General features: G+C 44.2%; 1 protein-coding gene across 2 annotated transcripts in view; it reads right to left on the bottom strand.

Annotated features, from left to right (window-relative positions):
- Window positions 1–17,421, bottom strand: part of VASH2 (vasohibin 2) — a 112,260-nt gene that overhangs the window by 5,130 nt on the left and 89,709 nt on the right. For both annotated transcript variants that reach the window (XM_075339148.1, XM_075339149.1), the window contains exons 6-7: window positions 4,637–5,018; window positions 1,225–1,337 (exon numbers count right to left, since the gene is read on the bottom strand). In XM_075339148.1, coding sequence (XP_075195263.1) covers window positions 1,225–1,337; window positions 4,637–5,018 — 495 coding nt within the window. The remainder of the gene's footprint in view (window positions 1–1,224; window positions 1,338–4,636; window positions 5,019–17,421) is intronic.

The raw sequence follows: 17,421 nt of genomic DNA on the forward strand, positions 1-17,421 counted from the left end.
CAATTCTATATTTCCTGCTCCTTGTCTAGGTCACCGGCCACCTCTGCAGTGGTGACCTGCCTCCTAGACACTGTGCACTTATAAGCATTTTACTATGTGGCTTCCAAACACTTCTATGAACGCTGGATCCACCCAACTTCAGAGCCCCGGTGCTCCTCCAATGCTGCGGAGACAAAGCTGTCTCTTCATGGAGCATGGGAGAGCACCCAGTTGAGACTAGTGATGAGCGAGTATTACCATGCTCGGGTGCTTGGCACTCAAAACAAGCAGGCCGGACGCTCGGATGGGCTTGACTCGTGTATATTAGATTGTATATTGGAAGTCAATGTGAAACTACAGCATTATCCCAAAAGATCTTCCCCACTGACTTCCATTATACTCAGTACACGAATCGAGCCAACTGCTCATTACGAGTACCAAGCACCCGAGCATGGTAGTGCTTGGTCATCACTAGTTACGAGTACCGAGCACCCGAGCATTGTAGTGCTCGCTCATCACTAGTTACGAGTACCGAGCACCCGAGCATTGTAGTGCTCGCTCATCACTAGTTACGAGTACTGAGCACTCGAGCATGGTAGTGCTCGCTCATCACTAGTTACGAGTACTGAGCACTCGAGCATGGTAGTGCCCACTCATCACTAGTTACAAGTACAGAGCACCCGAGCATGGTAGTGCCCGCTCATCACTAGTTACGAGTACTGAGCACCCGACCATGGTAGTGCTTGGCTCATCACTAGTAGAGACCAGTGGCGCAACGATGCCACTGGTCCAATCTGTGAATCTTTAAGGTCCTTGATGTGTTCCACTGCAGGTCCCCACGTTTCACAGCGTCCCAGGTCCCCCTGTCAGCCGGAACCACTAAGGTATCACCGGATGTTTGTGTGTGGGTTTGATGTTATTGCGATCTGATGTGTGTGTGAGTGCCGGCTAGAAGGACCGCTGTGGAGCACACAAGGACCTGTTAGCAGCGCCCGCTGTGTATCACAGAACGACCTAGGTGGAAGGCAAATGTCTGGGGTCTGGTAAGTACGATTGTCCTGGGAGGGGTCTAAACTTCACCCAACCCATGTTTCCCCAAAAATAAGCCCTACCCCAAAAATAAGCCCTAGCGCATTTTTAAAGGCAAAAAATAATATAAGACAGTGTCAGTGACACGGTAGATAGAAATAATTTTCCAGCTCAATGCAAGTTCCTTAAGACTAGGGTTAATCTCATAATACTTACGATTTATCTCTCCGGCACGCGCGTCTATGGGGGCTGATACGAACTCTTGGAGGGGAAACCGACTTCCCTCGCCTTTCCTTCACAGGAGACTGAGCACTTGATGACTTCAGGATCTAAGAGAATAATAATTAAAAAAGTTCAGTGAACACAGATGTATTTTACTACACTGCATCCAGCAATTACTCTAATGTGACCTTCCATTATTTCCTCTAAGTTTATATACTCTTCTTTAGGACTATTCGGTCATCTCTTTTTTAGCAATGGTATATAAACCGTGTGCGGTGCATCAGCAATGCTCCTGTCGACTAGTGCGCGCATGCGCCAGTAATGTATGGTGCGCGCATGCGCCGGTAATGTATGGTGCGCGCATGCGCCGGGAATGTATGGTGCGCGCATGCGCCGGGAATGTACGGTGCATGCATGAGATTTGGTGATTGATTGGAACATCTATTATTATTATTATTATTATTATTTATTTATAGAGCACCATTGATTATGGTATATGGTATCAAGCTTCTGGCTCCCCCAGTGATGGCTGATTTTGGCAAGTGACGCGGAGACCAGACATTTTCCCTTCGGGAAAATTAGTATTACAGTACAGAGACCACATGGTCTATGGTCAGTGGAAAACCGCCATAGAGAGCTGCTACCCGTCACATCTAAATGCTGGGTCTGGTTTAACCGATATGAGGGTTTTTTTTTTTAATGTTTTGGAGAGTAGGATTTAGAATGCAAAAAAGAGAATTCTGTAACCATAACTAGGGAACGCAGTTCCACCACGGTCCGTATCTCAGGTCATGGGCTTATACACAGATGTCGGCAACCAAGATTATATTAAATTCATACGTTCTATAAAAACAGAATAATTGCACTTTTTAAGTACTTGATGTTCTTGACTCTAAAAAACCATGTCTCTACGAAAGTAAAATAAGAAGAAAAAAAAAAAATCTGTTTCCATGGCAACATACAAAAAGTGTTCTACTCTAAATGGATTAAAATAAAGAACGACTCCACATCAAGCTGCTGCCTCCCTCCAAGATGAAAGAAAGCAGAACATACTCGAGAAGCTGCCTGTACTTAATGTGCTCCCTGGAAGAACTATATGATTATACACAATTGTATCCTATGTATATACACACGGAACAAAAATCTAAACCCAAGACTTTGGTTTTTGCTCCCATTTTTCATGAGCTGAACTCAGAGATCTAAGGGGTACTTTGCACGTTGCGACATCGCTACTGCGATCTTGTCGGGGTCAAAACGAAAGGGACGCACATCCGGCTCCGGTAACGACGTCGCAACGTGTAAAGCCTAGAAGCACTGATAAACGATCGCAAAAACGTCGAAAATCGGTGATCTGTGTAGTGTCGGTCATTCATATAATTTCGCTGCTGCGACGGGTACGATGTTGTTCCTCGTTCCTGCGGCAGCACACATCGCTGTGGAAGAAGCCGCAGGAGCGAGGAACATCTCCTACCGGCGTCCTGCCTGCAATAAGGAAGGAAGAAAGTGGGCGGGATGTTTACGTCCTGCTCATCTCCGCCCCTCCACTTCTATTGGCCGCCTGCCGTGTGACGCCACACGATCCGACACCTTAGGAATGAGGCGGGTCGCAGGCCAGAGCGACGTCGCAGGGCAGGTAAGTGCATGTGAAGCTGCCGTAGCGATAATGTTCGCTACGGCAGCTATCACAAGGTATCGCTGCCTGTGACGGGGGTGGGGACTATCGCGTGCGACATCGCTACAATCGGCTATCGATGTCGCAACGTTCAATGTACCCCTAAGACTTTTTCTATCAAATATTGTTCACAAATTTGCCTACATCTGTGTTCGTTTTTTAGTCCTTTGCCAAGATCCATCCACCCCACAGGTGTGACATATCAAGATGCTGATTATACACATGATTATTGCACAGGTGCGCCTTAGGTTGGCTACAATAAAAAGCCACTCTAAAATGTGCAGCTTTATCACACAGCACAATGCCACAGATGTCTCTAGTTTTCAGGGAGCGTGTAATTGTCATGCTGACTGCAGGAATGTCACCAGAGCTGTTCCCGTGAATTGAATGTTCATTTCTCTACTATAAGTCGTCTCCAAAGACTTTTCAGAGAATTTGGCAAACCGGCCTCACAACCGCAGACCAAGTATAACCGCACCGGCCCAGGACCTCCACATCCAGCATCCTCACCTCCAAGATCGTCTGAGACCGGCCCACCACGGACAGCGGCTGCAACAATCAGTGCAAAACCAAAGAATTTCTAGGAATTTCTCAGGGAAGCTCATCCGCTGCTCGTCATCCTCATCGGAGTCTCCTCTCGAGTGCAGTTCGTCATCGCTACTGACTTGAGTGGGTAAATACTCACATTCGATGGTGTTTGGCACGTTGGAGAGGTGTTCTCTTCATGGATGAATCCTGGTTTTCAATGTACAGGGCATATGGCAGACTGACAAATGGTCGTCACAACAGATACGCGGACCTCCCCAATACTGTAAAACTGCACACTTTAGAGAGGCCTTTTATCATGGCCAGACAAAGGCGCACCTGTACAATAATCATGCTGTGTAAGGCACACCTGTGCAATAATCATGCTGTGTAAGGCACACCTGTGCAATAATCATGGTGTCTGATCAGCATCTTGATATGTCGCACCTGTGAGGTGGATGGATTATCTCGGCAGAGGAGGAGTGATCACTAGCACAGATTTAGACAAATTTGTGATCAATATTTGAGAGAAAAAGGCCTTTTGTAGCCATAGAACAAGCCTTAGATCTTTGAGTTCAGCTCATGAAAAAGGGAGCAAAACAAAAGTGTTGCGTTTATATTTTCATGTAGTGTCTATGACTTGACATAATTGTATCCTATGTTTATATGTATGTACACATACACAGCATTGGAAAAGTATTCAGAAACGTGATTACCTGTCAATAATTAGTAAATAATAATTATTTGTTTATTAATAGGGATGATCGAATACTTCGATTAGTCGGCTTCGCGAATATTTTACGAATACCCCGCCGCTATTCGACTATTCGCGAATATTCGATGCGCAATATAAGTCTATGGGAAGTCCGAAGAGTTCCGAATAGTTATCATTCGGGTTTCTCATAGACTTACATTGCGCATCGAATATTCGCGAATAGTCGAATAGTGGCGACCTAGTCGGAAAATATTCGTGAAGCCCAATATTTGAGGTATTCAATCATCCCTAAATCCAATCCATCAATCCATCCATACAATCGATTATATGTAAACATCTGAAGTTTCAGTTGGGAAATCCTCCCAATGGACGTCTCCACATGTACAAAAAGACCCCAAAAAGTTCTCATCATATAACAGATCCTCATCTATTTCCACAATGGAGCTTGGAGGAACATCATATCCCTACAATACATGGACAATCTCTCTACCCACCTTCATCCTCATGTCCCGGGCATGTTTCTCCAGCTCCTTCTTGATATCGGCCCACACCATCTTCCCCATGTTGATGACTAGATACCTCCACTCGATAGGCTGGAACGTGTGGGCATCATGGGGGACATATAAACCAATTTTGACCTTCTTCACGGTGTGATTATACTTTTTGTAAGAGTCTTCAAAGTCAAAGATGAGATCGCTCAGAGTCTTAAAGGTCATAGGTTTATCCATAAGATCCGATCTCCTGCTCATGCCCAGTGTGCCGTACCGGCCGTTATGGTGGATCCCCAGGACTACGTGGTGGAAGAAGTTCCCTGAGAACTGGGTTTTAAAGCTGATGGGGAACCGCTCCACGCTGGTCTGACCGTTTGTGAGATATCTGTAGTACTAAGTTAAGGAATTTATACTATTGGGAAAATACTTTGGCATAATATTGCACGGTATAGCGATATCCTGGCACACTCATCATACTGTACGGTATAGCGATATCCTGGCATACTCATTATACTGTACGGTATAGCGATATCCTGGTACACTCATTATACTGTACAATATAGCGATATCCTGGCACACTCATTATACTGTACGGTATAGCGATATCCTGGCACACTCATTATACTGTACGGTATAGCGATATCCTGGCACACTCATTATACTGTACAGTATAGCGATATCCTGGCACACTCATTATACTGTACGGTATAGCAATACCCTGGCACACTCATTATACTGTGTAGTATAGTGATGTCCTGGCACACTCATTATACTGTATGATATAGCGATATCCTGGCACACTCATTATACTGCACGGTATAGCGATATCCTGGTACACTCATTATACTGTACGGTATAGCGATATCCTGGCACACTCATTATACTGCACGGTATAGCGATATCCTGGTACACTCATTATACTGTACGGTATAGTGATGTCCTGGCACACTCATTATACTGTACAGTATAGCAATACCCTGGCACACTCATTATACTGTACAATATAGCGATATCCTGGCACAATCATTATACTGCACGGTATAGCGATATCCTGGCACACTCATCATACTGTACGGTATACCTCTGGATTCTCCCCTGGAACTGGACCGATCACACAGAGCCTTGGGCCCCCGTTCCCAGGACCCAGATCGTCCTAGGGATGTCATTTGCAAAGTACACAGATACCAACTCAAGGACGCCATAATGGGACGGGCTCGCTCGGCAGAGAATCTAAGACACCAGGGGCGGAGGATACAACTTTTGCCTGATCTCTCCAGATGGACACTCCAGAAAAGGAGGGCATTGCGCCCGCTCCTGGACTCGCTGCGCCAACGGAATATTCCATACACATGGGGGTTCCCTTTTCGCTTGCGGGTACGGCAGGCGGGCAGGGTGCATGTATTGAGCCACCCCGTGGGAGTCCCAGCGTTTGCAGCGGCCTTACGGATTCCAGAGGTGACCATCACGGACTGGCCGTGCTTGCCTCCCGGGGGACCGGGGGCCGTCCATCCTGCGGCGGCCCGGGAGAGGAGGAGAAACCAGGAAGAAGCGCCTGAAGATCGTGGCTGAGGTTGGACATTTACAAGGAGGCGAAGGTTTATGAAGGTTTATAAGGCTTCTAAGTCCTATTACTGCAGAGATGTGGTTTGATTTTTCTCATTACAGGTTAACACGCTACTGACAGTTATTGTTGTATTGCAATACCAAGGATGTGTTGGAGGGGCCTCCTTTTGTCTAAAGGCTGCGGCCCGGGTCTGCGTCGTTGTGGGGATGGTAGGCTCATCTTGATTAGCCGCCAGGCCCCCGCAGGGAACACACCCGGTGCTAAAGTTAAAGGTAGAATGGCGGTGTAACTTTAAAATTAAGGTTGATGATATAAGTTGTTAAAAGAATATACACTGGGTCAGGCGGAGCTGCCTTCCGTGTGCAGTCCGTTTCTCTATTGGGGTTGTTGCACTTGGCTGGCCAAGGCGCAGCTATATATACTCCCACCCCATTAACTCCGTCAGGTTTGACGGTTCACTTTAGCCCTTCCTTGGTGCTGAAGTATTTTCTGTTCTAATTGTTCTAATTTCCTAATTCTCCTTCAAACTCTTTTTATTCTACTTCCTCTTCTTCTCCCTCTTCTCTTAATTCTTATTCTTCTAACTCTTTTCCTCCCTACCCCTTTTTTTTTTTTTTTTTTTTCTCCTCCTCTTCTTCCTTCCCCCCCTTTTGTTTTCTCTCTTTTCTCTTTGTTTTTCCTACAACCTTCCCCAACTTCCCTCTCATCCTTTCTCCTACTACAGGTGATTGATTGGTCCCTAGGTGCAGAAGCTATGGCGGAACTTAAATTCGGCTCTTTGAACGTGAAGGGATTTAATACTCCCCAAAAAAGGACCCAAATCCTTTATGATATGCACAGAGGGTGCACATTCTTCTTCTCCAAGAAACTCATTATAAAACTGGTTGCGTCCCCACCATGAAAAATCGTTACTACCCGACCTGGCACCACGGTACTAACGCAGACTCTAGATCCAGGGGGGTGTCTGTGGCATTACATAAATCATTGAGTCATTCACTGATAGACATAAAGATAGACCCAGAAGGCAGATACGTTATGGTCAAATTGAGAATCTCAGGCAAAGTGTTCACGGTAGCGGGTTGGTATTCGCCCAATGTAGATCAGTCAAGAGCGGGACGGGGATTTCTCAGAACCCTTACAGAATTCTCAGAGGGGGTGGTCATCTTGGGGGGGGACTTTAACATGCCCCTAGACCCACAGGTGGATACTTCATCTGGCCGAAGCACGATCCCCTTATCCCACTTAAGGTCCTTTAAACGGGAGGTGCATCACGTACAATTGACGGACGTATGGCGGGTCTTAAACCCCTCGGGAAGGGATTATACCTTCTACTCGAACCCACACAATTCATATAGCCGTATCGACTTTTTTTTAGTAAGTCAACATGTCCTCACATGGCACCCAGTTGTGGAGATCGGAAATGTGGTTTGGTCCGACCATGCGCCTATCTTCTTAACAATCTCACCCCCGGGGGGTCAGACGCGTGAGTGGACATGGAAACTTAACGACAATCTATTGAAGGATACACTGTGCGCAAATGATATCAAGGAATCAATAGAGGTCTTTTTGGCAACACACGCCGGAGACTCCACCTCCCTACCTTTTCAGTGGGAAGCATTTAAGTGCGTAATTCGGGGAGTTTTAATAAAACATGGGGCACGTACTAAGAAGTTGAAGACATTACAAATTAGCACACTACTTGATGTGATACACAGGCTGGAAACCACACACAAAAGAAACAGATCAGCCGGGGTCTTGGCAGACCTGGTTAAAAATAGAGAAGACCTGAAGACACTTCTCAACGAAAAATACCTTAAATACCGCTCCCATTACCAACGTTTCCTATATCAACACTCGGACAAATGTGGTAGGCCCCTGTCACGCCTTCATCACCCCCGCAACAACACATCATTTATATCGAGAATACAGCGACGTGGCAGCTCTGACACGAGTAACCCGGTAGAGATCATGGAGGAAATGCGGACATTTTACTCTGACCTCTATAACATTAAGGGACGTATGGCGGATATGGAGCAGAGTAAACGGATGGAACGGATCAATGAGTACATCACAGACACGGCATCCACACCGTTGAGGGGGGAGGAGGTCTCACAATTAGAAGAACAGTTTACAGAGGAGGAGGTGGGGTCGGTGATCAAAAGCTCTCCTACATTAAAGAGCCCGGGCCCAGATGGGTTCTCCCCGGCATTTTACAAGACATTTAGAGAATTGTTAACCCCATTCCTTACAAGGGTTTTCAATTCGGTTTCAGACACGACTCCATTTGCGGCGCAGTCCCTGGAGGCGTTCATAACAGTCTTGCCGAAGCCCGGGAAGGACCCATCTCTGGTTGCCAATTATAGGCCGATATCATTATTAAATGTGGATGTGAAACTATTTTCTAAAACATTGGCCAATAGACTGGCCCCTCTCCTCCCCTCTATTGTTAACTCAGACCAGGTCGGGTTTGTTCAGGGTAGGGAGGCCCGCGACAATGTGAATAAGACATTACTACTCATGGCTAATGCGATCTCTTCTTCTTCACCTGTTGGCCTTTTGTCTGTGGACGCGGAGAAGGCATTCGACCGTGTGCACTGGGATTTCCTCCGAACTGCGTTACAAAAGATTGGCTTGGGCCCTCTCTTCCTACAAAAAATATTGGCGTTGTATACGTGCCCCTCGGCACGGATCAAGGTCAATGGAGCATTGTCTCGATCCATTGCGATAAGGAATGGCACGAGGCAGGGGTGCCCTCTCTCACCATTGCTGTATGTGGTGGTGATGGAGCACCTCGCCAACGCTATAAGGAGGAACCCCAGTGTACATGGTCTGCGGGTGGATGAGGAGACTTATAAGACTTCCCTGTATGCTGATGACCTATTGATTTATGTTTCTCAACCCCACATTACACTACCCTCTTTGATGAAGGAGTTTTAGAGATTCGGAGAGGTGAGCAATTTCAAAGTAAATTACTCAAAAACGGAAGCAATGAGTGTCACCCTAAGGCCCGCTGAGGTGGCATTGGCTAAACAGAATTTCCCATTTAGGTGGCAAACTAAAGCAATTAAATATTTGGGCATACAGATCCCGGCTGATCTTTGTCTCCTCTACTCGTTAAATTATCAAACCCTATTGACACGCACACTCAAAGATCTCCTATCATATCACCAAAAACCTATCTCGTGGTTTGGACGTATCAATTCTTTCAAGATGGACGTACTCCCACGGTTTCTATACGTTTTTCAAGCAGTCCCCTTATCACCACCCGCGAGCTTTTTCCGCACACTTAAATCGGCTTTGATTAAGTTTGTATGGGGACACTCGAGGGCGAGAATAAAATATCATACTTTAACCAGACCTACGGACGAGGGAGGAGCTGGACTGCCAGACCTCCGTAGATACCACCAGGTTACTCTATTAATGCGCATGTTTGACTGGCACTTTTTTGCCAACCATAAGAAATGGGTAGCATTAGAACAGGGGGGAGCGCATGTACCCTTGAGGTATCTACCTTGGTTGGAGTCACGAGAGGGAGTGAAGCTACCTACGGCTGATTTCTTGGCAAAGGCCACACTAAAAGAATGGGATCGGACCCGACAAAAAAGCTCGTTGTCTGGTCCTCCACTTCTGCTCACCCCGATTTTTTCCAATCCGGAATTTGCTCCGGGATATGACCGTTCCACTTTTCTGCGCTGGGAAAAAGAAGATGATGTCAGGATTCACCATGTATTAAACGGACATGACATCATGTCCTTTGGGGATCTGCAGGGTCTGGATCCCCCCCGTTCATTATCGTGGATAGAGTACAGACAGTTGTACTCATTCATAAGCAATAGATTGAGAAAATGGAAACATCTACCCAACCCTTCTTTGACCCCGTTTGAAGGGTTGTTCATTCAAAAATCTCCACCATCTCACTTAATATCCTTGATTTACAAATTGTTGAGTCAGATAGCTCCTGAGGCAGATACGGACCCAAACTTCATGTCACAATGGGAGATAGACATGGGCACCACCTTTACTGAAGAAGAAAAACAGAAAGCATATCTGTTTACCCATAAGCTGGCCACAGCGGGCTATGCGAAAGAAAAGAATTACAAAATTTTATCAAGATGGTACCTATACCCAGTGAAGTTGCATAGGATTTTCCCCTCTGTGTCTGAGTCGTGTTGGCGGTGTGGAGGTTCCCCGGGGACAATGCTACATATTTGGTGGGACTGCCCGCTGATCAAACCCTTCTGGATAGAGATATATCGGACATATACCAACATTTCTGGAGAGAGGGTGTTGCCCTCCCCACAGATCTCTTTGCTGTCCATGCTGCCCGGCTCAATTAAGACACAAAAAGGAGACTTACTTAGATTCTGCCTCTCGGCAGCCCGTTTGGTGATACCTAGACACTGGCGGAAGACAACGTCTCCTTCTATGCAAGAATGGCAGCAGGAACTCTCCTCCATATGCTATATGGAGGAGCTTTCCGCGGAGGCAGCAGAGGACAGCGAGAGATTCTTAAAGATTTGGCAACCATGGATCCTTTTCAAAGGGACAAATGCGTATAGACAATTGTTTGGCCCATGAATAGATGGGGAATACTGGTCGGGCCCGATGGCTCCAACAGTCGCACCTAGGGGAACATGGACGTCCCTTCCCCTCGGACTTTCCCACCCCTCCCCTCCATCTTTTTCTCCTCTCTATGTCGTTACTAGTTTCACTACTAGTTCCTCTCTTTTTCTTCTACCACCCTGTCCTCTGGCTTTAAGTGGCATTGTTAGTGCCTAATGTTCTGGCTTACGAGTTAAGTGGTTTCGTAGACTCCCTCTCATTTTATTTGGTTTTGCAATTTTACCCTTTACCAGGTAAACAGAGGGAGCAGAGTCAAACAAATATTGTTGGGGGGAGGGGGGTAGATATCATTTGCAATTTAAAGAGCACGAGATATGCTTGTTCTTTTCCTTTCCTCCCTTCCCTCTGTTCTTGCCTTTTGCTACTTTTGAGAAGAATATATGTCTACATGACTCTTTTCTGTATAACTAAGGAATTGATTTGTTGGTCAAATCTGTACGTGATACTTGAATCCGTGCTTTCATTTTTGTCATTTGTATTGCATATTTCTTAATAAACAAAGATTATACATACTGTACGGTATAGCAATACCCTGGCACACTCATTATACTGTGTAGTATAGTGATGTCCTGGCACACTCATTATACTGTATGATATAGCGATATCCTGGCACACTCATTATACTGTGTAGTATAGTGATGTCCTGACACACTCATTATACTGTGTAGTATAGTGATGTCCTGGCACACTCATTATACTGTATGATATAGCGATATCCTGGCACACTCATTATACTGTGTAGTATAGTGATGTCCTGGCACACTCATTATACTGCACGGTATAGCGATATCCTGGCACACTTATTAACCTGTACAGTATAGAGATATCTGGTACACTCATTACACTGTACAGTATAGCGATATCCTGGCACACTCATTATACTGTACGGTATAGCGATATCCTGACACACTCATTATACTGTGTAGTATAGTGATGTCCTGGCACACTCATTATACTGTATGATATAGCAATATCCTGGCACACTTATTAACCTGTACAGTATAGAGATATCTGGTACACTCATTATACTGTACGGTATAGCGGTATCCTGACACACTCATTATACTGTATGATATAGCGATATCCTGGTACACTCATACTGTACGGTATAGCGATATCCTGGTACACTCATACTGTACGGTATAGCGATATCCTGGCACACTCGTACTGTACGGTATAGCGATATCCTGGTACACTCATACTGTACGGTATAGCGGTATCCTGGCACACTCATTATACTGTACGGTATAGTGATATCCTGGCACACTCTTTATACTGTACGGTATAGCGATATCCTGGCACACTCATTATACTGTACGGTATAGTGATATCCTGGCACACTCTTTATACTGTACGGTATAGCGATATCCTGGCACACTCATACTGTACGGTATAGCGATATCCTGGCACACTCGTACTGTACGGTATAGCGATATCCTGGTACACTCATACTGTACGGTATAGCGATATCCTGGCACAATCATTATACTGTACAGTATAGCGATATCCTGGCACACTCATTATACTGTACGGTATAGCGATATCCTGACACACTCATTATACTGTATGATATAGCGATATCCTGGCACACTCATTATATTGCACGGTATAACGATATCCTGGCACACTCATTATATTGCACGGTAAAGCGATATCCTGGCACACTCGTACTGTACGGTAAAACGACATCCTGGCACACTCGTACTGTACGGTAAAGCAATATCCTGCCACACTCATTATACTGTACGGTAAAGCGATATCCTGGCACACTCATACTGTAAGGTATAGTGATATCCTGGCACACTTATTATGCTGCATGGTATAGTGGTATCCTGGCACACTCACTGTACGGTATAGCAATATCCTGGCACACTCATACTGTACGGTATAGCGATATCCTGGCACACTCATTATACTGTACGGTATAGTTATATCCTGGCACACTTATTATGCTGAATGGTATAGCGGTATCCTGGCACACTCATACTGTATGGTATAGCAATATCCTGGAACACTCATTATGCTATACGGTATAGCGGTATCCTGTCACACTCATTATACTGTACGGTATAGCGATATCCTGGCACGCTCATTATACTGCACGGTATAGCTATATCCTGGCACACTGATACTGTACGGTATAGCGATATCCTGGCACACTTATTATGCTGCACGGTATAGGGATATCCTGGCACACTCATTATACTGTACGGTATAGCGATATCCTGGCACACTCATACTGCACGATATGGTGGTATCCTGGTACATGCCCTATACTGACCCACCGTTGTGCCCTGAGACGCTCCCTCAGCACACAACAAAAGAAATTATTATCAATTCACCAGCTCTGAACAAAAGGATGGATCCTAAAGGCATCGCACGCCCGGGAGCTGGATGTAACATTTCTGGAGAGCTCAGATGTCGCTTCCAGTTTTCTCACAATGACCTTTACCTTTTATTACCTTACTCAGGTATTACAAATGCTGCACACCAAGGCACAAAACCAAGAGGAAAACTACTGCTCAAAGTGCCGAGAGCAAAACAAGGTGAAAAACATAAAATAGACATAAAAATATACCTTCATCCACAGCCTATAATGCAAGGTTGGGCGAAAGACCAATAGTATGTTAATAGAGGAATAAGCAGCAAAAGAGTGACAACTGACTCCCCCATATCTGATATATACATGAACATAACAAAAATATTACAAATAATGTATATGCATGGCAAGCTTTAGAGCGCTTTTCTGGTGCCAGCTTGTGGCCCTAGGTATATCGCCATTATATATGGTCGCTAGCATTTAAAGTATACCTGCTGTTTTAGGTGACTTTTCATGTGTATATATGAGGAATAACACTCTCTTTCCTGCATTATCCCCTCCACGGGCTCTTTCTGTACTTTTCAGTTGCCTCTGAGCTGGTGGGAGGAGACTTGCTGCTCTGATGTCTCCCATGTACTGCACACATAGAGGGATTATTGCTCTCCGGTCTCTATGTAGAGTACAAACAGAAGCAGCAGCAGCATGGGGGATATTATACAGCTTTGTAGCTGTCAATCCACAACTGGGATTAGATAAACACTTACTAGAAAGCAGCAGCAAGATGTCATGGTTCTGATTTGCGGTGCTCTGCTCTCCTGCAGAGCCGATGCTCTGTTGTTGTTTGTGCTCGGTGGACGGGTTGTTCCCAGCCTCGGGTCCAGCATTGGTGCTGGGAGGAGTCTGTTCACAGGCGCCTCATTCCAGATGATTGCTCTGTTTCGTTAGAGCGCAACCTCACCCGGAACGCTGCCAGTCGTAGTTCCTCTTCCGCGGTAAGTGCTTCTGTACAGTTCAGATCTTGTCTCTCGACCCCAGACCTTAGCTACCTTTCTCTGCCCGTTTCCTTGACTCAGATGTTACCTCCTGGCTTCTGCCCTCCGGCTTGTAACCTGACCTCGGTGCTGCTTTCTCCCTATGTTCCATACGTGACCTCCTGGCTCCTGACCTCCGGCTAGTACCCTGACCTTGGCTCTGCTTTCTCCCTGTGTTCCTTACGTTATCTCCTGGCTCCTGACTTCTTTGACTTCTTCTCTATTCCCTACTTACTAGTTGTATCAAGTGACACCTAGTGATTGAGCATCACACAAAATCTGTATCTCTCTCTCTCTCTCACTCTACTCCTTCATTCCTCCTCTTCCCCTGTCCAAAGGCCTCAATAGGCTTCTGGATGGATTTTAGCTATTTTCATTACTATTTAATTAGGCTTCTGTAATCTGATCCCTCAGTATTCTCAAGACAGAGCAATATGGATTTTAGCTATTTTCATTACTATTTAATAGGCTTCTGCAATCTGATCCCTCAGTATTTTCAAGCCAGAGCAATATGGATTTTAGCTATTTTCATTACTATTTAATAGGCTTCTGTAATGTGATCCCTCAGTATTTCAAGACAGAGCAATGTGGATTTTAGCTATTTTCGTTACTATTTAATAGGCTTCTGTAATGTGATCCCTCAGTATTTCAAGACAGAGCAATATGGATTTTAGCTATTTTCGTTACTATTTAAAAGGCTTCTGTAATCTGATCCCTCAGTATTTTCAAGACAGAGCAATATGGATTTTAGCTACTTTTGATACTATTTAATAGGCTTCTGTAATCTAATGCATCAGTATTTTCAAGACAGAGCAATATGGATTTTAGCTATTTTCATTACTATTTAATAGGCTTCTGTAATGTGATCCCTCAGTATTTCAAGACAGAGCAATATGGATTTTAGCTATTTTCATTACTATTTAAAAGGCTTCTGTAATCTGATCCCTCAGTATTTTCAAGACAGAGCAATATGGATTTTAGCTATTTTCATTACTATTTAATAGGCTTCTGTAATCTGATCCCTCAGTATTCTCAAGACAGAGCAATATGGATTTTAGCTATTTTCATTAATATTTAATAGGCTTCTGTAATCTGATCCCTCAGTATTTCAAGCCAGAGCAATATGGATTTTAGCTATTTTCATTACTATTTAATAGGCTTCAGTAATCTGATCCCTCAGTACTATCAAGACAGAGCAATATGGATTTTAGCTATTTTCATTACTATTTAATAGGCTTCTGTAATCTGATCCCTCAGTATTCTCAAGATGGCAATATTAATTTTAGGTGTTTTTGTGACTATTTAAATTTTGGATTCTTTAGAACATTTCTACTTACTCTCTGTAGCCAGTAGTAAAAATAAAAAAAATGTCACAAGTACTATAAAGTTAGATATAAGAGAAGAAAATAAATACCCTACAGAAAAACCTATTATAGGGCCATGCTCTACCCCAAATCAATACCTTATTAATTAATAATCCATTCCTCTCACTCGCTCTTGCATATCTTAGTTGAATTTACTGTCACAAATCAAAAGGACTTTCTTCTGTTTAGCTTTTACAATGTAATAGGTTGCAATACTTCCTTCCACAACTAGATGGCAGTAAAACACAAGAAGAAAATAAATCCGTGTTCCTTAAAGGGAAATTGCAGCTATAAGACTCCTCACTGGCAGCCAGATTGGTTTGTCAGTAAAGTTTTGCCTTCAAAGGGAAAATGCCTTTTTTTTTTTTTTTTTTTTTTAATTGATGGTTGACCATTTATGAACTCAGAACTGGTTAATTATTTTTTTTTTATTTATTATTTTTTTTTTTAATTATTTTCCATTTTCTTTTGACTACTTTAGCATCCAGCTTGTGTCATTAATACTGCTATTATTGCTAATATATTATAGCTTTCCTGTGGCTGGATATAAAAAAAAAAAAAGAAGAAGACGTAGGGTTCCCCCTTCCCCCCCCCCCCATTTTGGTATCCAGCCACGGTAAAGCAGACAGGTGGGGGTTGATATTATCAGAAGAATGGGAGGTGCCATAGATATTGGCCACCCCAGCCTAAAAATACCAGCCTGCAGCTGCCCTGAATTGGGACATCACATTAGATGCAACAATGCTGGCGTTTTACCCGCCTCTTCCCGATTGCGCTGGTGCAGTGGCAATCGGGGTAATATAAGGGGTTATTCCGTCTTCCTCCTCCAATTGAAAAGCGCTTCACATGGAAAAGCTGTTTTACAATTGGATGACGCTGAAGGACACATTTGGTCACATGCTCCTCCATCAGCAGCCATTATGAGAAAAGCTGGGCTGTATATAGTGAGCAACGAGGAAACCTTGTACGCAATACTTATATATTTTTACTATGTGTCACAAAATCACGTCCGCATCACATCTGTTAAAATAAAGCAAAAGTGGACAATCCCTTTAAGTAAACTCTGCCCCAAAGGTTTTCTGTTACCATGGAGCCACATAGGTCTCATGCAGAGCTGCAGACACAAAGCAAGGCTGAAACATTTTGCTCAGTTCCACTTACAAATTTGTTAAAAAAAAATTATAAATTCGGTTGCAAAGATGGAAATACCTTTTATTTTGTGAAATATCCTTTTAGTTCTTCACTAAGTTTGGTGTGATATGATGAAAACAAATTCTAATTGTTTTTGGTCACTTTCTCCTCCCCTAAGCAATATATTAGGTATAGTATTAGTTTAAAGCGCACCAATCAGCAGGATTTTCCTATATATCCTAAAGCCAGTGCTATATGGGCAATATCAGGCTGAGGCTATAATTACCTTTAGTTGTCAGATAGGATGTACAGGTTTTGAAACACAAGTAAAATTTGTAAAATGAGCAGCTTGTTGAATGACAGCAGCTGCCGATCAGCTGATAGATGGGGTGGGTATTGATAGTGATTCCTGCCCCCCTGCCTGTCCGTCCTCCCACTGTTATTTATGATAATTCTATTATAGAAGTGTTTTACTAAGTGGCTAGAAGGACCTGTGCTGATGTCATACCCATGTGAGCAGAAGGGGCGGGGCCTCAGCCAACATAGTTGATACCAGGTAGCAACATTTTTTTTCCGTTGGCTGAGGCCCCGCCCCTTCTGGTCACATGGGTATGACATCAGCACAGGTCCTTCTAGTCACTTAGAAAAATGATTCTATAATAGAATTGGCATAAATAACGGGGAGGATGGACAGCCAGGGGGGTGGGAATCAGTATGAAATTCTAATATAGAATCATTTTACTAAGTGACTAGAA

This window comes from Anomaloglossus baeobatrachus, chromosome 3 (assembly GCF_048569485.1).
Source record: "Anomaloglossus baeobatrachus isolate aAnoBae1 chromosome 3, aAnoBae1.hap1, whole genome shotgun sequence".
NCBI lineage: Eukaryota > Metazoa > Chordata > Amphibia > Anura > Aromobatidae > Anomaloglossus > Anomaloglossus baeobatrachus.